This window comes from Oncorhynchus nerka, linkage group LG18 (genome assembly GCF_034236695.1).
Source record: "Oncorhynchus nerka isolate Pitt River linkage group LG18, Oner_Uvic_2.0, whole genome shotgun sequence".
Classification (NCBI taxonomy): Eukaryota; Metazoa; Chordata; class Actinopteri; order Salmoniformes; family Salmonidae; genus Oncorhynchus; species Oncorhynchus nerka.
In genome coordinates this window covers 27219484-27241383 of record NC_088413.1, presented here as the reverse complement: position 1 = coordinate 27241383, position 21900 = coordinate 27219484, and the positions used below count along the sequence as shown (strand labels likewise).

General features: G+C 41.5%; 1 protein-coding gene across 3 annotated transcripts in view; it reads right to left on the bottom strand.

Annotated features, from left to right (window-relative positions):
- Positions 1-21900, bottom strand: part of LOC115122917 (serine/threonine-protein kinase DCLK2-like) — an 87262-nt gene that overhangs the window by 14892 nt on the left and 50470 nt on the right. For all 3 annotated transcript variants that reach the window (XM_065003913.1, XM_065003911.1, XM_065003912.1), the window contains exons 8-13: positions 19924-20029; positions 19195-19252; positions 16134-16253; positions 14728-14874; positions 13859-13992; positions 13573-13650 (exon numbers count right to left, since the gene is read on the bottom strand). In XM_065003913.1, the coding sequence (XP_064859985.1) occupies positions 13573-13650; positions 13859-13992; positions 14728-14874; positions 16134-16253; positions 19195-19252; positions 19924-20029 (643 nt within the window). The remainder of the gene's footprint in view (positions 1-13572; positions 13651-13858; positions 13993-14727; positions 14875-16133; positions 16254-19194; positions 19253-19923; positions 20030-21900) is intronic.

Sequence of the window (21900 nt, the reverse complement as noted above, 5' to 3'; positions counted from 1 at the left end):
AATAACATTGTGTAGTGTACTGTAGGTGTCTGGAGGTTACATAACATTGTGTAGTGTACTGTAGGTGTCTGGAGGTTAAATAACATTGTGTAGTGTACTGTAGGTGTCTGGAGGTTAAATAACATTGTGTAGTGTACTGTAGGTGTCTGGAGGTTAAATAACATTGTGTAGTGTACTGTAGGTGTCTGGAGGTTAAATAACATTGTGTAGTGTACTGTAGGTGTCTGGAGGTTACATAACATTGTGTAGTGTACTGTAGGTGTCTGGAGGTTAAATAACATTGTGTAGTGTACTGTAGGTGTCTGGAGGTTAAATAACATTGTGTAGTGTGTCTGGAGGTTAAATAACATTGTGTAGTGTACTGTAGGTGTCTGGAGGTTAAATAACATTGTGTAGTGTACTGTAGGTGTCTGGAGGTTACATAACATTGTGTAGTGTACTGTAGGTGTCTGGAGGTTAAATAACATTGTGTAGTGTACTGTAGGTGTCTGGAGGTTAAATAACATTGTGTAGTGTACTGTAGGTGTCTGGAGGTTAAATAACATTGTGTAGTGTGTCTGGAGGTTACATAACATTGTGTAGTGTACTGTAGGTGTCTGGAGGTTAAATAACATTGTGTAGTGTACTGTAGGTGTCTGGAGGTTAAATAACATTGTGTAGTGTACTGTAGGTGTCTGGAGGTTAAATAACATTGTGTAGTGTACTGTAGGTGTCTGGAGGTTAAATAACATTGTGTAGTGTACTGTAGGTGTCTGGAGGTTAAATAACATTGTGTAGTGTAGTGTGTCTGGAGGTTAAATAACATTGTGTAGTGTACTGTAGGTGTCTGGAGGTTAAATAACATTGTGTAGTGTACTGTAGGTGTCTGGAGGTTACATAACATTGTGTAGTGTACTGTAGGTGTCTGGAGGTTAAATAACATTGTGTAGTGTGTCTGGAGGTTACATAACATTGTGTAGTGTACTGTAGGTGTCTGGAGGTTAAATAACATTGTGTAGTGTACTGTAGGTGTCTGGAGGTTAAATAACATTTGTAGTGTACTGTGTGTCTGGAGGTTACATAACATTGTGTAGTGTACTGTAGGTGTCTGGAGGTTAAATAACATTGTGTAGTGTACTGTAGGTGTCTGGAGGTTAAATAACATTGTGTAGTGTACTGTAGGTGTCTGGAGGTTAAATAACATTGTGTAGTGTACTGTAGGTGTCTGCAGTGTACTGTAGGTGTCTGGAGGTTAAATAACATTGTGTAGTGTACTGTAGGTGTCTGGAGGTTAAATAACATTGTGTAGTGTACTGTAGGTGTCTGCAGGTTAAATAACATTGTGCAGTGTAGTGTGTCTGGAGGTTAAATAACATTGTGTAGTGTACTGTAGGTGTCTGGAGGTTAAATAACATTGTGTAGTGTACTGTAGGTGTCTGGAGGTTAAATAACATTGTGTAGTGTGTCTGGAGGTTACATAACATTGTGTAGTGTACTGTAGGTGTCTGGAGGTTACATAACATTGTGTAGTGTACTGTAGGTGTCTGGAGGTTAAATAACATTGTGTAGTGTACTGTAGGTGTCTGGAGGTTAAATAACATTGTGTAGTGTACTGTAGGTGTCTGGAGGTTAAATAACATTGTGTAGTGTACTGTAGGTGTCTGGAGGTTAAATAACATTGTGTAGTGTACTGTAGGTGTCTGGAGGTTAAATAACATTGTGTAGTGTGTCTGGAGGTTACATAACATTGTGTAGTGTACTGTAGGTGTCTGGAGGTTAAATAACATTGTGTAGTGTACTGTAGGTGTCTGGAGGTTAAATAACATTGTGTAGTGTACTGTAGGTGTCTGGAGGTTAAATAACATTGTGTAGTGTGTAGGTGTCTGGAGGTTAAATAACATTGTGTAGTGTACTGTAGGTGTCTGGAGGTTACATAACATTGTGTAGTGTACTGTAGGTGTCTGGAGGTTAAATAACATTGTGTAGTGTACTGTAGGTGTCTGGAGGTTAAATAACATTGTGTAGTGTACTGTAGGTGTCTGGAGGTTAAATAACATTGTGTAGTGTACTGTAGGTGTCTGCAGGTTAAATAACATTGTGCAGTGTAGTGTGTCTGGAGGTTAAATAACATTGTGTAGTGTACTGTAGGTGTCTGCAGGTTAAATAACATTGTGCAGTGTAGTGTGTCTGGAGGTTAAATAACATTGTGTAGTGTGTCTGGAGGATAAATAACATTGTGTAGTGTACTGTAGGTGTCTGCAGGTTAAATAACATTGTGTAGTGTACTGTAGGTGTCTGGAGGTTAAATAACATTGTGTAGTGTACTGTAGGTGTCTGGAGGTTAAATAACATTGTGTAGTGTGTCTGGAGGTTAAATAACATTGTGTAGTGTACTGTAGGTGTCTGGAGGTTAAATAACATTGTGTAGTGTACTGTAGGTGTCTGGAGGTTAAATAACATTGTGTAGTGTACTGTAGGTGTCTGGAGGTTACATAACATTGTGTAGTGTGTCTGGAGGTTAAATAACATTGTGTAGTGTACTGTAGGTGTCTGGAGGTTAAATAACATTGTGCAGTGTACTGTAGGTGTCTGGAGGTTAAATAACATTGTGTAGTGTACTGTAGGTGTCTGGAGGTTAAATAACATTGTGTAGTGTACTGTAGGTGTCTGGAGGTTAAATAACATTGTGTAGTGTACTGTAGGTGTCTGGAGGTTAAATAACATTGTGTAGTGTACTGTAGGTGTCTGCAGGTTAAATAACATTGTGTAGTGTACTGTAGGTGTCTGGAGGTTAAATAACATTGTGTAGTGTACTGTAGGTGTCTGGAGGTTAAATAACATTGTGTAGTGTACTGTAGGTGTCTGGAGGTTAAATAACATTGTGTAGTGTACTGTAGGTGTCTGGAGGTTACATAACATTGTGTAGTGTACTGTAGGTGTCTGGAGGTTAAATAACATTGTGTAGTGTACTGTAGGTGTCTGGAGGTTAAATAACATTGTGTAGTGTCTGGAGGTTACTGTAGGTGTCTGGAGGTTAAATAACATAGTGTACTGTAGGTGTCTGGAGGTTAAATAACATTGTGTAGTGTAGGTGTCTGGAGGTTAAATAACATTGTGTAGTGTACTGTAGTGTGTCTGTGAGGTGGTTAAATAACATTGTGTAGTGTAGGTGTCTGGAGGTTAAATAACATTGTGGTGTCTGCAGGTTAAATAACATTGTGTAGTGTACTGTAGGTGTCTGGAGGTTAAATAACATTGTGTGTACTGTAGGTGTCTGGAGGTTACATAACATTGTGTAGTGTACTGTAGGTGTCTGGAGGTTAAATAACATTGTGTAGTGTACTGTAGGTGTCTGGAGGTTAAATAACATTGTGTAGTGTACTGTAGGTGTCTGGAGGTTAAATAACATTGTGTAGTGTACTGTAGGTGTCTGGAGGTTAAATAACATTGTGTAGTGTACTGTAGGTGTCTGGAGGTTAAATAACATTGTGTAGTGTACTGTAGGTGTCTGGAGGTTACATAACATTGTGTAGTGTACTGTAGGTGTCTGGAGGTTAAATAACATTGTCTGCAGGTTAAATAACATTGTGTACTGTAGGTGTCTGAGGTTAAATAACATTGTGCAGTGTACTGTAGGTGTCTGGAGGTTAAATAACATTGTGTAGTGTACTGTAGGTGTCTGGAGGTTAAATAACATTGTGTAGTGTACTGTAGGTGTCTGGAGGTTAAATAACATTGTGTAGTGTACTGTAGGTGTCTGGAGGTTACAATAACATCTGTTAAATAACAGTGTACTGTAGGTGTCTGGAGGTTAAATAACATTGTGTAGTGTACTGTAGGTGTCTGGAGGTTAAATAACATTGTGTAGTGTAACTGTAGGTGTCTGGAGGTTAAATAACATTGTGTAGTGTACTGTAGGTGTCTGGAGGTTAAATAACATTGTGTAGTGTACTGTAGGTGTCTGGAGGTTACATAACATTGTGTAGTGTACTGTAGGTGTCTGGAGGTTAAATAACATTGTGTAGTGTACTGTAGGTGTCTGGAGGTTAAATAACATTGTGTAGTGTACTGTAGGTGTCTGGAGGTTAAATAACATTGTGTAGTGTACTGTAGGTGTCTGGAGGTTAAATAACATTGTGTAGTGTGTGTTAAATACTGTAGGTGTCTGTAGGTGAGGTTAAATAACATTGTGTAGTGTACTGTAGGTGTCTGGAGGTTAAATAACATTGTGTAGTGTACTGTAGGTGTCTGGAGGTTAAATAACATTGTGTAGTGTACTGTAGGTGTCTGGAGGTTAAATAACATTGTGTAGTGTACTGTAGGTGTCTGGAGGTTAAATAACATTGTGTAGTGTACTGTAGGTGTCTGGAGGTTACATAACATTGTGTAGTGTACTGTAGGTGTCTGGAGGTTAAATAACATTGTGTAGTGTACTGTAGGTGTCTGAGGTTAAATAACATTGTGTTACTGTAGGTGTCTGGAGGTTAAATAACATTGTGTAGTGTACTGTAGGTGTCTGGAGGTTAAATAACATTGTGTAGTGTACTGTAGGTGTCTGGAGGTTAAATAACATTGTGTAGTGTACTGTAGGTGTCTGGAGGTTAAATAACAACATACTGTAGGTGTCTGGAGGTTAAATAACAGTGTACTGTAGGTGTCTGGAGGTTAAATAACATTGTGTAGTGTACTGTAGGTGTCTGGAGGTTAAATAACATTGTGTAGTGTACTGTAGGTGTCTGGAGGTTAAATAACATTGTAGTGTACTGTGTGTCTGTAGGTGTCTGTGTACTGTAGGTGTCTGGAGGTTAAATAACATTGTGTAGTGTACTGTAGGTGTCTGGAGGTTAAATAACATTGTGTAGTGTACTGTAGGTGTCTGGAGGTTAAATAACATTGTGTAGTGTACTGTAGGTGTCTGGAGGTTAAATAACATTGTGTAGTGTACTGTAGGTGTCTGGAGGTTAAATAACATTGTGTAGTGTACTGTGTCTGGAGGTTAAATAACATTGTGTAGTGTACTGTAGGTGTCTGGAGGTTAAATAACATTGTGTAGTGTACTGTAGGTGTCTGGAGGTTAAATAACATTGTGTAGTGTACTGTAGGTGTCTGGAGGTTAAATAACATAGTGTACTGTAGGTGTCTGGAGGTTAAATAACATTGTGTAGTGTACTGTAGGTGTCTGGAGGTTACATAACATTGTGTCTGGAGGTTAAATAACTGTAGGTGTCTGGAGGTTACATAACATTGTGTAGTGTACTGTAGGTGTCTGGAGGTTAAATAACATTGTGTAGTGTACTGTAGGTGTCTGGAGGTTAAATAACATTGTGTAGTGTACTGTAGGTGTCTGGAGGTTAAATAACATTGTGTAGTGTACTGTAGGTGTCTGGAGGTTAAATAACATTGTGTAGTGTACTGTAGGTGTCTGGAGGTTAAATAACATTGTGTAGTGTACTGTAGGTGTCTGGAGGTTAAATAACATTGTGTAGTGTACTGTAGGTGTCTGGAGGTTAAATAACATTGTGTAGTGTACTGTAGGTGTCTGGAGGTTAAATAACATTGTGTAGTGTACTGTAGGTGTCTGGAGGTTAAATAACATTGTGTAGTGTACTGTAGGTGTCTGGAGGTTAAATAACATTGTGTAGTGTACTGTAGGTGTCTGGAGGTTAAATAACATTGTGTAGTGTACTGTAGGTGTCTGGAGGTTAAATAACATTGTGTAGTGTACTGTAGGTGTCTGGAGGTTATAACATAGTGTACTGTACAGGTTTGTGTAGTGTGTCTGGAGGTTAAATAACATTGTGTAGTGTAGGTGTCTGGAGGTTAAATAACATTGTGTAGTGTACTGTAGGTGTCTACATAACATTGTGTAGTGTCTAGGAGGTTAAATAACATTGTGTAGTGTACTGTAGGTGTCTGGAGGTTAAATAACATTGTGTAGTGTGTCTGGAGGTTAAATAACATTGTGTAGTGTACTGTAGGTGTCTGGAGGTTAAATAACATTGTGTAGTGTACTGTAGGTGTCTGGAGGTTAAATAACATTGTGTAGTGTACTGTAGGTGTCTGGAGGTTAAATAACATTGTGTAGTGTACTGTAGGTGTCTGGAGGTTAAATAACATTGTTAGTGTACTGTAGGTGTCTGGAGGTTAAATAACACTGTAGGTGTCTGGAGGTTAAATAACATTGTGTAGTGTACTGTAGGTGTCTGGAGGTTAAATAACATTGTGTAGTGTACTGTAGGTGTCTGGAGGTTAAATAACATTGTGTAGTGTACTGTAGGTGTCTGGAGGTTAAATAACATTGTGTAGTGTACTGTAGGTGTCTGGAGGTTAAATAACATTGTGTAGTGTACTGTAGGTGTCTGGAGGTTAAATAACATTGTGTAGTGTACTGTAGGTGTCTGGAGGTTAAATAACATTGTGTGTAGGTGTCTGGAGGTTAAATAACTGTAGGTGTCTGGAGGTTAAATAACATTGTGTAGTGTACTGTAGGTGTCTGGAGGTTAAATAACATTGTGTAGTGTACTGTAGGTGTCTGAGGTTAAATAACATTGTGTAGTGTACTGTAGGTGTCTGGAGGTTAAATAACATTGTGTAGTGTACTGTAGGTGTCTGGAGGTTAAATAACATTGTGTAGTGTACTGTAGGTGTCTGGAGGTTAAATAACATTGTGTAGTGTACTGTAGGTGTCTGGAGGTTAAATAACATTGTGTAGTGTACTGTAGGTGTCTGCAGGTTAAATAACATTGTGTGTAGTGTGTCTGGAGGTTAAATAACATTGTGTAGTGTACTGTAGGTGTCTGGAGGTTAAATAACATTGTGTAGTGTACTGTAGGTGTCTGGAGGTTAAATAACATTGTGTAGTGTACTGTAGGTGTCTGGAGGTTACATAACATAGTGTGTCTAGGTTGTAACTGTAGGTGTCTGGAGGTTAAATAACATTGTGTAGTGTACTGTAGGTGTCTGGAGGTTAAATAACATTGTGTAGTGTACTGTAGGTGTCTGGAGGTTAAATAACATTGTGTAGTGTACTGTAGGTGTCTGGAGGTTAAATAACATTGTGTAGTGTACTGTAGGTGTCTGGAGGTTAAATAACATTGTGTAGTGTACTGTAGGTGTCTGGAGGTTAAATAACATACTGTGTGTCTAGTTACATAACATTGTGTAGTGTACTGTAGGTGTCTGGAGGTTAAATAACATTGTGTAGTGTACTGTAGGTGTCTGGAGGTTAAATAACATTGTGTAGTGTACTGTAGGTGTCTGGAGGTTAAATAACATTTGTGTACTGTAGGTGTCTGGAGGTTAAATAACATTGTGTAGTGTACTGTGTGTCTGGAGGTTAAATAACATTGTGTAGTGTACTGTAGGTGTCTGGAGGTTAAATAACATTGTGTGTGTACTGTAGGTGTCTGGAGGTTACATAACATTGTAGTGTACTGTAGGTGTCTGGAGGTTAAATAACATTGTAACTGTGTGTCTGGAGGTTAAATAACATTGTGTAGTGTAGGTGTCTGGAGGTTAAATAACATTGTGTAGTGTACTGTAGGTGTCTGGAGGTTAAATAACATTGTGTAGTGTACTGTAGGTGTCTGGAGGTTAAATAACATTGTGTAGTGTACTGTAGGTGTCTGGAGGTTAAATAACATTGTGTAGTGTACTGTAGGTGTCTGGAGGTTAAATAACATTGTGTAGTGTACTGTAGGTGTCTGGAGGTTAAATAACATTGTGTAGTGTACTGTAGGTGTCTGGAGGTTAAATAACATTGTGTAGTGTACTGTAGGTGTCTGGAGGTTAAATAACATTGTGTAGTGTACTGTAGGTGTCTGGAGGTTAAATAACATTGTGTAGTGTACTGTAGGTGTCTGGAGGTTAAATAACATTGTGTAGTGTACTGTAGGTGTCTGGAGGTTAAATAACATTGTGTAGTGTACTGTAGGTGTCTGGAGGTTAAATAACATTGTGTAGTGTACTGTAGGTGTCTGGAGGTTAAATAACATTGTGTAGTGTAGGTGTCTGGAGGTTAAATAACATTGTGTAGTGTCTAGGTGAGGTTAAATAACATTGTGTAGTGTACTGTAGGTGTCTGGAGGTTAAATAACATTGTGTAGTGTACTGTAGGTGTCTGGAGGTTAAATAACATTGTGTAGTGTACTGTAGGTGTCTGGAGGTTAAATAACATTGTGTAGTGTACTGTAGGTGTCTGGAGGTTACATAACATTGTACTGTAGGTGTCTGGAGGTTAAATAACATTGTGTGTACTGTAGGTGTCTGGAGGTTAAATAACATTGTGTAGTGTACTGTAGGTGTCTGCAGGTTAAATAACATTGTGTAGTGTACTGTAGGTGTCTGGAGGTTAAATAACATTGTGTAGGTGTGTTAAATAACTGTAGGTGTCTGGAGGTTAAATAACATTGTGTAGTGTACTGTAGGTGTCTGGAGGTTAAATAACATTGTGTAGTGTACTGTAGTGTGTCTGTACTGAGGTTAAATAACATTGTGTAGTGTACTGTAGGTGTCTGGAGGTTAAATAACATTGTGTAGTGTACTGTAGGTGTCTGGAGGTTAAATAACATTGTGTAGTGTACTGTAGGTGTCTGCAGGTTACATAACATTGTGTACTGTAGGTGTCTGGAGGTTAAATAACATTGTGTAGTGTACTGTAGGTGTCTGGAGGTTACATAACATTGTGTAGTGTACTGTAGGTGTCTGGAGGTTAAATAACATTGTGTAGTGTACTGTAGGTGTCTGGAGGTTAAATAACATTGTGTAGTGTACTGTAGGTGTCTGAGGTTACATAACATTGTGTAGTGTACTGTAGGTGTCTGGAGGTTAAATAACATTGTGTAGTGTACTGTAGGTGTCTGGAGGTTAAATAGGTTAAATAACATTGTGTAGTGTACTGTAGGTGTCTGGAGGTTAAATAACATTGTGTAGTGTACTGTAGGTGTCTGGAGGTTAAATAACATTGTGTGTGTAGGTGTCTGGAGGTTAAATAACATTGTGTAGTGTAGGTGTCTGGAGGTTACATAACATTGTGTAGTGTACTGTAGGTGTCTGGAGGTTAAATAACATTGTGTAGTGTACTGTAGGTGTCTGGAGGTTAAATAACATTGTGTAGTGTACTGTAGGTGTCTGGAGGTTAAATAACATTGTGTAGTGTACTGTAGGTGTCTGGAGGTTAAATAACATTGTGTAGTGTACTGTAGGTGTCTGGAGGTTAAATAACATTGTTGTGTAGGTGTCTGGAGGTTACATAACATTGTGTAGTGTAGTAGGTGTCTGGAGGTTAAATAACATTGTGTAGTGTACTGTAGGTGTCTGGAGGTTAAATAACATTGTGTAGTGTGTCTGGAGGTTAAATAACATTGTGTAGTGTACTGTAGGTGTCTGGAGGTTAAATAACATTAGTGTACTGTAGGTGTCTGGAGGTTAAATAACATTGTGTAGTGTACTGTAGGTGTCTGGAGGTTAAATAACATTGTGTAGTGTGTCTGGAGGTTAAATAACATTGTGTAGTGTACTGTAGGTGTCTGGAGGTTAAATAACATTGTGTAGTGTACTGTAGGTGTCTGGAGGTTAAATAACATTGTGTAGTGTTACATAACTGTAGGTGTCTGGAGGTTAAATAACATTGTGTAGTGTACTGTAGGTGTCTGAGGTTACATAACATTGTGTAGTGTACTGTAGGTGTCTGGAGGTTAACATAACATTACTGTAGGTGTCTGGAGGTTAAATAACATTGTGTAGTGTACTGTAGGTGTCTGGAGGTTAAATAACATTGTGTAGGTGTCTGGAGGTTAAATAACATTGTGTAGTGTACTGTAGGTGTCTGGAGGTTAAATAACATTGTGTAGTGTACTGTAGGTGTCTGGAGGTTACATAACATTGTGTAGTGTACTGTAGGTGTCTGGAGGTTACATAACATTTGTAGTGTACTGTAGGTGTCTGGAGGTTAAATAACATTGTGTAGTGTACTGTAGGTGTCTGGAGGTTAAATAACATTGTGTAGTGTACTGTAGGTGTCTGGAGGTTAAATAACATTGTGTAGTGTACTGTAGGTGTCTGGAGGTTAAATAACATTGTGTAGTGTACTGTAGGTGTCTGGAGGTTAAATAACATTGTGTAGTGTGTCTGTTAAATAACATTGTGTAGTGTACTGTAGGTGTCTGAGGTTGTAACATTGTGTAGTGTAGTAGGTGTCTGGAGGTTAAATAACATTGTGTAGTGTACTGTAGGTGTCTGGAGGTTAAATAACATTGTTGTGTACTGTAGGTGTCTGGAGGTTAAATAACATTGTGTAGTGTACTGTAGGTGTCTGGAGGTTAAATAACATTGTGTAGTGTACTGTAGGTGTCTGGAGGTTAAATAACATTGTGTAGTGTACTGTAGGTGTCTGGAGGTTAAATAACATTGTGTAGTGTACTGTAGGTGTCTGGAGGTTAAATAACATTGTGTAGTGTACTGTAGGTGTCTGGAGGTTAAATAACATTGTTGTGTAGTAGGTGTCTGGAGGTTAAATAACATTGTGTAGTGTACTGTAGGTGTCTGGAGGTTACATAACATTGTGTAGTGTACTGTAGGTGTCTGGAGGTTACATAACATTGTGTAGTGTACTGTAGGTGTCTGGAGGTTAAATAACATTGTGTAGTGTACTGTAGGTGTCTGGAGGTTAAATAACATTGTGTAGTGTACTGTAGGTGTCTGGAGGTTAAATAACATTGTGTAGTGTACTGTGTGTCTGGAGGTTACATAACATTGTGTAGTGTACTGTAGGTGTCTGGAGGTTAAATAACATTGTGTAGTGTGTACTGTAGGTGTCTGGAGGTTAAATAACATTGTGTAGTGTACTGTAGGTGTCTGGAGGTTACATAACATTGTGTAGTGTACTGTAGGTGTCTGGAGGTTAAATAACATTGTGTAGTGTTAAATAACTGTGTACTGTAGGTGTCTGGAGGTTAAATAACATTGTGTAGTGTACTGTAGGTGTCTGGAGGTTAAATAACATTGTGTAGTGTACTGTAGGTGTCTGGAGGTTACATAACATTGTGTAGTGTACTGTAGGTGTCTGGAGGTTAAATAACATTGTGTAGTGTACTGTAGGTGTCTGCAGGTTAAATAACATTGTGTAGTGTACTGTAGGTGTCTGGAGGTTAAATAACATTGTGTAGTGTACTGTAGGTGTCTGGAGGTTAAATAACATTGTGTAGTGTACTGTAGTGTCTGTCTGTACTGTAGGTGTTGGAAATAACATTGTGTAGTGTACTGTAGGTGTCTGGAGGTTAAATAACATTGTGTAGTGTACTGTAGGTGTCTGGAGGTTACATAACATTGTGTAGTGTACTGTAGGTGTCTGGAGGTTAAATAACATTGTGTAGTGTACTGTAGGTGTCTGGAGGTTACATAACATTGTTAGTGTACTGTAGGTGTCTGGAGGTTAAATAACATTGTGTAGTGTACTGTAGGTGTCTGGAGGTTAAATAACATTGTGTAGTGTACTGTAGGTGTCTGGAGGTTAAATAACATTGTGTAGTGTACTGTAGGTGTCTGGAGGTTAAATAACATTGTGTAGTGTGTCTGGAGGTTACATAACATTGTGTAGTGTACTGTAGGTGTCTGGAGGTTAAATAACATTGTGTAGTGTACTGTAGGTGTCTGGAGGTTAAATAACATTGTGTAGTGTACTGTAGGTGTCTGGAGGTTACATAACATTGTGTAGTGTACTGTAGGTGTCTGGAGGTTACATAACATTGTGTAGTGTACTGTAGGTGTCTGGAGGTTAAATAACATTGTGTAGTGTACTGTAGGTGTCTGGAGGTTAAATAACATTGTGTAGTGTACTGTAGGTGTCTGGAGGTTACATAACATTGTGTAGTGTACTGTAGGTGTCTGGAGGTTAAATAACATTGTGTAGTGTACTGTAGGTGTCTGGAGGTTACATAACATTGTGTAGTGTGTCTGGAGGTTAAATAACATTGTGTAGTGTACTGTAGGTGTCTGGAGGTTAAATAACATTGTGTAGTGTACTGTAGGTGTCTGGAGGTTACATAACATTGTGTAGTGTGTCTGGAGGTACTGTAGGTGTCTGGAGGTTAAATAACATTGTGTAGTGTACTGTAGGTGTCTGGAGGTTAAATAACATTGTGTACTGTAGGTGTCTGGAGGTTACATAACATTGTGTAGTAGGTGTCTGGAGGTTAAATAACATTGTGTAGTGTACTGTAGGTGTCTGCAGGTTAAATAACATTGTGTAGTAGGTGTCTGGAGGTTAAATAACATTGTGTAGTGTACTGTAGGTGTCTGGAGGTTACATAACATTGTGTAGTGTACTGTAGGTGTCTGGAGGTTAAATAACATTGTGTAGTGTACTGTAGGTGTCTGGAGGTTACATAACATTGTGTAGTGTACTGTAGGTGTCTGGAGGTTACATAACATTGTGTAGTGTACTGTAGGTGTCTGGAGGTTAAATAACATTGTGTAGTGTACTGTAGGTGTCTGGAGGTTAAATAACATTGTGTAGTGTACTGTAGGTGTCTGGAGGTTACATAACATTGTGTAGTGTACTGTAGGTGTCTGGAGGTTAAATAACATTGTGTAGTGTACTGTAGGTGTCTGGAGGTTACATAACATTGTGTAGTGTACTAGGTGTCTGGAGGTTAAATAACATTGTGTAGTGTACTGTAGGTGTTAAATAACATTGTGTAGTGTACTGTAGGTGTCTGGAGGTTAAATAACATTGTGTAGTGTACTGTAGGTGTCTGGAGGTTAAATAACATTGTGTAGTGTACTGTAGGTGTCTGGAGGTTAAATAACATTGTGTAGTGTACTGTAGGTGTCTGGAGGTTAAATAACATTGTGTAGTGTACTGTAGGTGTCTGGAGGTTACATAACATTGTGTAGTGTACTGTAGGTGTCTGGAGGTTAAATAACATTGTGTAGTGTACTGTAGGTGTCTGGAGGTTACATAACATTGTGTAGTGTACTGTAGGTGTCTGGAGGTTACATAACATTGTGTAGTGTACTGTAGGTGTCTGGAGGTTACATAACATTGTGTAGTGTACTGTAGGTGTCTGGAGGTTAAATAACATTGTGTAGTGTACTGTAGGTGTCTGGAGGTTAAATAACATTGTGTAGTGTACTGTAGGTGTCTGGAGGTTAAATAACATTGTGTAGTGTACTGTAGGTGTCTGGAGGTTAAATAACATTGTGTAGTGTACTGTAGGTGTCTGGAGGTTAAATAACATTGTGTAGTGTACTGTAGGTGTCTGAGGTTAAATAACATTGTGTAGTGTACTGTAGGTGTCTGGAGGTTAAATAACATTGTGTAGTGTACTGTAGGTGTCTGGAGGTTAAATAACATTGTGTAGTGTACTGTAGGTGTCTGGAGGTTAAATAACAGGTTACTGTAGGTGTCTGGAGGTTAAATAACATTGTGTAGTGTACTGTAGGTGTTTGCAGGTTAAATAACATTGTGTAGTGTACTGTAGGTGTCTGGAGGTTAAATAACATTGTGTAGTGTACTGTAGGTGTCTGGAGGTTAAATAACATTGTGTAGTGTACTGTAGGTGTCTGGAGGTTAAATAACATTGTGTAGTGTACCTGCGGAAGGGAGGAAAGCCACACAGCAGGATGTAAGTGATGACCCCAGTTGCCCAGATATCCACCTTCAGACCATAACTGGGGGGAGAGAGAGAGAAGAGATGGAGAAAGAGCAGAGAGAAAGAGCAGAGGGGGAAGAGAGAGAGCAGAGAGAGAAAGAGAGCGAGCAGAGAGAGAGAAATATGAAGGAAGTGTTGTTTAACATCCGTGTGGGATTCCTCTTCAGCGGCGCTAGTCACTAGAATATCTGATGCTAGGGATACAGGTACAGTTGGCAGTAACTCACCCAGCCTCAGCGATGATCTCAGGGGCCACGTAGGTGGGGGTTCCACACACGGTGTGCAGGGGCCCCTCAACCACAGTGGCCAGACCAAAGTCCCCCAGCTTCAGAGACTTAGTGCCGTCAAGGTACTCACACACCTAAGGGGCAGACACACAAAACATAGTTACCAACTCATGTCACCTCAATTCAAAAGGCATTGTGCATTTCATATGCAAATACTTTAGCATGCCTTATGAAAATCTGAAATCTCATATCCATAGTACACAGCGTTGTACGAGATCTTCAGTTTCTTGGCAATTTCTTGCATGGAATAGCCTTCATTTCTCAGAACAAGAATACACTGAAGTTTCAGAAGAAAGTTCTTTGTTTCTGGCCATTTTGAGCCTGTAATCGAACCCACAAATGCTGATGCTCCAGATACCCAACTAGTCTACAGTAGATGAGTTTTATTGCTTCTTTAATCAGAATAACTGTTTTCAGCTGTACTAACATAATTACAAAAGGGTTTTATAATGAATAGCCTTTTAAAATTATAAACTTGGATTAGCAAACACAGGAGTGATGGTTGCTGATAATGGGCCTCCGTACGCCCATGTAGATATTGCATAAAAAATCTGCCGTTTCCAGCTACAATAGTCATTTACAATTTCATGTTATTTAATGGACAAAGAAATGTGATTTTCTTTCAAAAACAAGGACATTTCTACGTGACCCCAAACTTTTGAAAGGTTGTGTATGTCTCAGCCACTCTGGTGGAATTGTGTCAGAACAATTCTGACATAACCACTGTATATCAATTCAACAACATATGATCTTACTGTGTACAGTGTAGCTGGCTACCTCAGTCTTCAGTGTGGTCCCTCACTACTCACCAGCAGGTTCTCAGGCTTGATGTCTCTGTGTACTATGTTCATGCTGTGGAGGTACTTCAGGGCTCCAGCCAGGTTAAACACCATGACACTGGCATCTCTCTCTGTGTACTTAGTGGAGGACGTGATGGCATCAAACAGGTCGCCACCCTGCAGGAAATGGACACATTAGACACATTAATGTTGAATTAAGAACTTACCTAAATGATAAGGTACCTAAAATATTCATGTTGCATGCACTGATGAAGTGCAGAATACTGCTGCAGTGGTCAGTAGTGGTTGACTAGATACTGTAGAGGTCGGTAGTGGTTGAATAGATACTGTAGAGATCAGTAGTGGTTGACTAGATACTGTAGAGGTCGGTAGTGGTTGACTAGATACTGTAGAGGTCGGTAGTGGTTGACTAGATACTGTAGAGGTCAGTAGTGGTTGACTAGATACTGTAGAGGTCGGTAGTGGTTGACTAGATACTGTAGAGGTCAGTAGTGGTTGACTAGATACTGTAGAGGTCAGTAGTGGTTGACTAGATACTGTAGAGGTCGGTAGTGGTTGAATAGATACTGTAGAGGTCAGTAGTGGTTGACTAGATACTGTAGAGGTCAGTAGTGGTTGAATAGATACTGTAGAGGTCAGTAGTGGTTGACTAGATACTGTAGAGGTCAGTAGTGGTTGAATAGATACTGTAGAGGTCAGTAGTGGTTGAATAGATACTGTAGAGGTCAGTAGTGGTTGAATAGATACTGTAGAGGTCAGTAGTGGTTGAATAGATACTGTAGAGGTCGGTAGTGGTTGACTAGATACTGTAGAGGTCAGTAGTGGTTGACTAGATACTGTAGAGGTCAGTAGTGGTTGACTAGATACTGTAGAGGTCGGTAGTGGTTGACTAGATACTGTAGAGGTCGGTAGTGGTTGAATAGATACTGTAGTGGTTAACTAGATACTGTAGAGATCAGTAGTGGTTGAATAGATACTGTAGATGTCAGTAGTGGTTGAATAGATACTGTAGATGTCAGTAGTGGTTGACTAGATACTGTAGAGGCCAGTAGTGGTTGACTAGATACTGTAGAGGTCATTAGTGGTTGACTAGATACTGTAGAGGTCATTAGTGGTTGACTAGATACTGTAGAGGTCATTAGTGGTTGACTAGATACTGTAGAGGTCGGTAGTGGTTGACTAGATACTGTAGAGGTCGGTAGTGGTTGACTAGATACTGTAGAGGTCAGTAGTGGTTGACTAGATACTGTAGAGGTCAGTAGTGGTTGACTAGATACTGTAGAGGTCAGTAGTGGTTGACTAGATACTGTAGTGGTTGACTAGATACTGTAGAGGTCAGTAGTGGTTGAATAAATACTGTAGAGGTCAGTAGTGGTTGACTAGACACTGTAGAGGTCAGTAGTGGTTGAACGTACCTTGACCAGCTCCATGACCAGGTAGAGTTCAGTGGGTGTGTCCACCTCATCTATCAGCTGGATAATGTTGGGGTGTTTGACTCTCCTCAGCACTGCCACCTCATTCTCTATCAGGTGCTCCTGCACACACATGCAAACACACAAACGCATGCAAACACACACACGAGCACACACACGCATGTGAGCACACACACGCACGTGAGCACACACAGTGGGGGGACAGAGGTTAGGTATTCCACCCTGCATTATTAACCCCCAGGCAGACAGACATGTAGTAGTTAATTGTGTTGGTCTTTACTGGGATGGTACTTTGATCCTGTTGATACATGGTACTGGGACTGTCAGCAACACTGTCTGAGAGAACAGTCTCTCTGTTGATACATGGTACTGGGACTGTCAGCAACACTGTCTGAGAGAACAGTCTCTGTTGATACATGGTACTGGTACTGTCAGCAACACTGTCTGAGAGAACAGTCTGTTGATACATGGTACTGGTACTGTCAGCAACACTGTCTGAGAGAACAGTCTCTCTGTTGATACATGGTACTGGTACTGTCAGCAACACTGTCTGAGAGAACAGTCTCTCTGTTGATACATGGTACTGGGACTGTCAGCAACACTGTCTGAGAGAACAGTCTCTGTTGATACATGGTACTGGGACTGTCAGCAACGCTGTCTGAGAGAACAGTCTCTGTTGATACATGGTACTGGGACTCCATCAGCAACACTGTCTGAGAGAACAGTCTCTCTGTTGATACATGGTACTGGGACTGTCAGCAACACTGTCTGAGAGAACAGTCTCTGTTGATACATGGTACTGGGACTCCGTCAGCAACACTGTCTGAGAGAACAGTCTCTGTTGATACATGGTACCGGGACTGTCAGCAACACTGTCTGAGAGAATAGTCTCTCTGTTGATACATGGTACCGGGACTGTCAGCAACACTGTCTGAGAGAACAGTCTCTCTGTTGATACATGGTACTGGGACTGTCAGCAACACTGTCTGAGAGAACAGTCTCTCTGTTGATACATGGTACTGGGACTGTCAGCAACACTGTCTGAGAGAACATGGATACATGGTACTGGGACTGTCAGCAACACTGTCTGAGAGAACAGTCTCTGTTGATACATGGTACTGGGACTGTCAGCAACACTGTCTGAGAGAACAGTCTCTCTGTTGATACATGGTACTGGGACTGTCAGCAACACTGTCTGAGAGAACAGTCTCTCTGTTGAAACATGGTACTGGGACTGTCAGCAACGCTGTCTGAGAGAACAGTCTCTGTTGATACATGGTACTGGGACTGTCAGCAACGCTGTCTGAGAGAACAGTCTCTGTTGATACATGGTACTGGGACTCCGTCAGCAACGCTGTCTGAGAGAACAGTCTCTCTGTTGATACATGGTACTGGTACTGTCAGCAACACTGTCTGAGAGAACAGTCTCTGTTGATACATGGTACTGGGACTGTCAGCAACGCTGTCTGAGAGAACAGTCTCTCTGTTGATACATGGTACTGGGACTGTCAGCAACGCTGTCTGAGAGAACAGTCTCTGTTGATACATGGTACTGGGACTGTCAGCAACACTGTCTGAGAGAACAGTCTCTGTTGATACATGGTACCGGGACTGTCAGCAACACTGTCTGAGAGAATAGTCTCTCTGTTGATACATGGTACTGGGACTGTCAGCAACACTGTCTGAGAGAACAGTCTCTCTGTTGATACATGGTACTGGGACTGTCAGCAACACTGTCTGAGAGAACAGTCTCTCTGTTGAAACATGGTACTGGGACTGTCAGCAACGCTGTCTGAGAGAACAGTCTCTGTTGATACATGGTACTGGGACTCAGCCTGTCTGAGAGAACAGTCTCTGTTGCATGGTACGCTGTCTGAGAGAACAGTCTCTCTGTTGATACATGGTACTGGTACTGTCAGCAACACTGTCTGAGAGAACAGTCTCTGTTGATACATGGTACTGGGACTGTCAGCAACGCTGTCTGAGAGAACAGTCTCTCTGTTGATACATGGTACTGGGACTGTCAGCAACGCTGTCTGAGAGAACAGTCTCTGTTGATACATGGTACTGGGACTGTCAGCAACACTGTCTGAGAGAACAGTCTCTCTGTTGATACATGGTACTGGGACTCCATCAGCAACACTGTCTGAGAGAACAGTCTCTCTGTTGATACATGGTACTGGGACTGTCAGCAACACTGTCTGAGAGAACAGTCTCTGTTGATACATGGTACTGGGACTGTCAGCAACACTGTCTGAGAGAACAGTCTCTGTTGATACATGGTACCGGGACTGTCAGCAACACTGTCTGAGAGAACAGTCTCTCTGTTGATACATGGTACTGGGACTGTCAGCAACACTGTCTGAGAGAACAGTCTCTCTGTTGATACATGGTACTGGGACTGTCAGCAACACTGTCTGAGAGAACAGTCTCTCTGTTGAAACATGGTACTGGGACTGTCAGCAACGCTGTCTGAGAGAACAGTCTCTGTTGATACATGGTACTGGGACTCCGTCAGCAACGCTGTCTGAGAGAACAGTCTCTCTGTTGATACATGGTACTGGGACTGTTGATACATGGTACTGGGCAACACAGCAACACTGTCTGAGAGAACAGTCTCTCTGTTGATACATGGTACTGGGACTGTCAGCAACACTGTCTGAGAGAACAGTCTCTCTGTTGAAACATGGTACTGGGACTGTCAGCAACGCTGTCTGAGAGAACAGTCTCTGTTGATACATGGTACTGGGACTCCGTCAGCAACGCTGTCTGAGAGAACAGTCTCTCTGTTGATACATGGTACTGGTACTGTCAGCAACACTGTCTGAGAGAACAGTCTCTGTTGATACATGGTACTGGGACTGTCAGCAACACTGTCTGAGAGAACAGTCTCTGTTGATACATGGTACTGGGACTGTCAGCAACACTTACATTAATTCACCACGTTACAACCTGGGTTGCTGAGCTCAGCTTCTATTGGGTGACACAGTCAAATAAATACAGTGGCAACAACATATTCTCTCTCTCTCTCTTGCTCTCTTACCTTTCCACTGCACTTGGCCTTGTCAATGATCTTCAGTGCATACTCCTTCCCAGTGGACCTATAAAGACATACAGCAACACTAGTCCTTCAAATCATGGTATACTGTGTTTACTGTAAATCCTTCAAACTAACCCAAATCATGTGCAACCATCTGCCAAACCATAACATTTTTTAACAAGTTTGAAAGGCACTTTTTTGTGTGTTTCATCACAAACTAAGATTCTAAGTTCTACCCAACAGTAGACTGAACAGTGTTGCATCCCCATACACAGTCATAGGCTGACTGCAGACAGTGCGTGAAGGTGTATTGGAGCGTAAAGCCCTTCTGATTAGAGGAAGGAGTCTGCTCTCTGTATATTACAGACAAACTGCTGAGTCAGAAGGGAAACGGTAATGAAGTGGATTTCATGGGCTGAACCCCAGACACACGCACATACACAAACAGTAAATGCGTACTTCAATTCTATAAATGCCTTCTGTCATTAAGCCTTAGAAGCAGTTATGACATGTGACGTGGCGCTTATTAAGTCACATTGAATGCTACTGATCAACGTGGTCATTTATAAATAGGGCTTTTTAAGTCCAACAGCCTAGTGAACATTCATTACAAATATGAAAGTACAATTGGTATGCTATGAAACTTCCGGTCAAGCGAGAAGTTAAAATTAAAATAAGGTTTTAAATCCATCAATGAGATGTAAAGAAATGTAATATTCTAAATGTACATACCGTTCTACACAGTCTTTCACCACGGCAAAGTTTCCGTCTCCTATGACCTTGCCGACCTTGTACTTATCCAGGACGGTTGTGATAGAGCTACAGCTGTTGCCGTTAACTGATGAGGAGAGACACGTTACAACGGGGCACATCAGAATGCTCTTTCAGTTACTTCCTGTGGCCCACATATATACAGACTGAACAAAACATTAAGAACACCTTCCTAATATTTGAGTTGCACCCCCACCTTTTGCCCTCAGAACAGCCTCAATTAGTTGGGGCAAGGACTTTACAAGGTGTTGAAAGAGTTCAACAGGGATGCTGGCCGATGTTGACTCCAATGCTTCCCACAGTTATGTCAAGTTGGCTGGATGTCCTTTGGGTGGTGGACCATTAATACACACAGGAAACTGTTGAGTGTGAAAAACCCAGCAGCGTTGCAGTTCTTGAAACAAACCAGTGTGCCTGGCACCTACTACCATACCCCGTTCAAAAGCACTTCAATCTTGTGTCTTGCCTATTCACCCTCTGAATGGTACACATACACAATCCATGTCTCAATTGTCTCAATGCTTAAAAATCCTTCTTTAACCCATCTCCTCCCCTTCATCTATACTGATTGAAGTGGATTTAACAAGTGACATCAATAAGGGATCATACATTCACCTGGATTCACCTGGTCAGTCTGTCATGGAAAGAGCAGGTGTTCATAATGTTCTAGACACTCAATGTAGAATGACGTACAATACCTACAAGTACTTACTCTGGTAAAACTTGCATTGCAGTGAAATGAATATCTCTTCGGAGTTTCCACAACTTATGTTAAGACAAAGCGGCTGAAATAAAGGATCAACGCGTTTTAATCTAATCAAAGTATAAAGTCAAGGGCCTCCCGGGTGGCGCAGTGGTTAAGGGCGCTGTACTGCAGCGCCAGCTGTGCCATCAGAGTCCCTGGGTTCGCGCCCAGGCTCTGTCGTAACCGGCCGTGACCGGGAGGTCCGTGGGGCGACGCACAATTGGCCTAGCATCGCCCGGGTTAGGGGTGTCCTTGTCTCATCGCGCACCAGCGACTCCTGTGGCGGGCTGGGCGCAGTGTGCGCTAGCCAAGGTGGCCAGGTGCACGGTGTTTCCTCCGGCGCATTGGTGCGTCTGGCTTCCGGGTTGGATGCGCACTGTGTTAAGAAGCAGTGCGGCTTGGTTGGGTTGTGTATCGGAGGACGCATGACTTTCAACCTTCGTCTCTCCCGAGCCCGTACGGGAGTTGTAGCGATGAGACAAGATAGTAGCTACTACAACAATTGGATACCACGAAATTGGGGAGAAAAAGGGGAAAAATTCAAAAAAAAATATAGTATAAAGTCATTAATTGCCCATTAACCCAGGCAGCCTAGCTCCTACCCTAGAACTAATGTCTGACCTCCAAAAGAGGAACCAACAATATTATGCAGACACACAGCCCAAGGACGTGTTGATACCGCCTGGCTGTCTCACGCAGAAGCACACAGATTTTTTCACTTGTTCTCCACATCACACTTCTCTGTCCCTCTGTTGTGAGTGCTGCTGTGATGCGGCACGTGTCGCTGAGTAAGCAATTCTAATAACAACCTGAACCTGCATTGAGGCCCTAGGGGGGGATTGGGGATGCATTGGGCCACGTGTTTAGGGGTGAGTGAGTGCAGGCAGGAGCTGTGAGAGTTGGCACAGAGACAGGATGACACAGGGTAAAGAGAGGAGAGGAGAAGAGGAGAACAGAAGAAGAGAAGGGAGGAGTGGAGAGGGGAGTGGAGTGGAAGAAGAGAAGGGAGGAGTGGAGAGGGGAGTGGATTAGAGAAAGGAGGAGTGGAAGAAGAGAAGGGAGGAGTGGAGAGGGGAGTGGAAGAAGAGAAAGGAGGAGTGGAGAGGGGAGTGGAAGAAGAGAAAGGATGAGTGGAGAGGGGAGTGGATTGGAGAAAGGAGGAGTGGAGAGGGGAGTGGAAGAAGAGAAGGGAG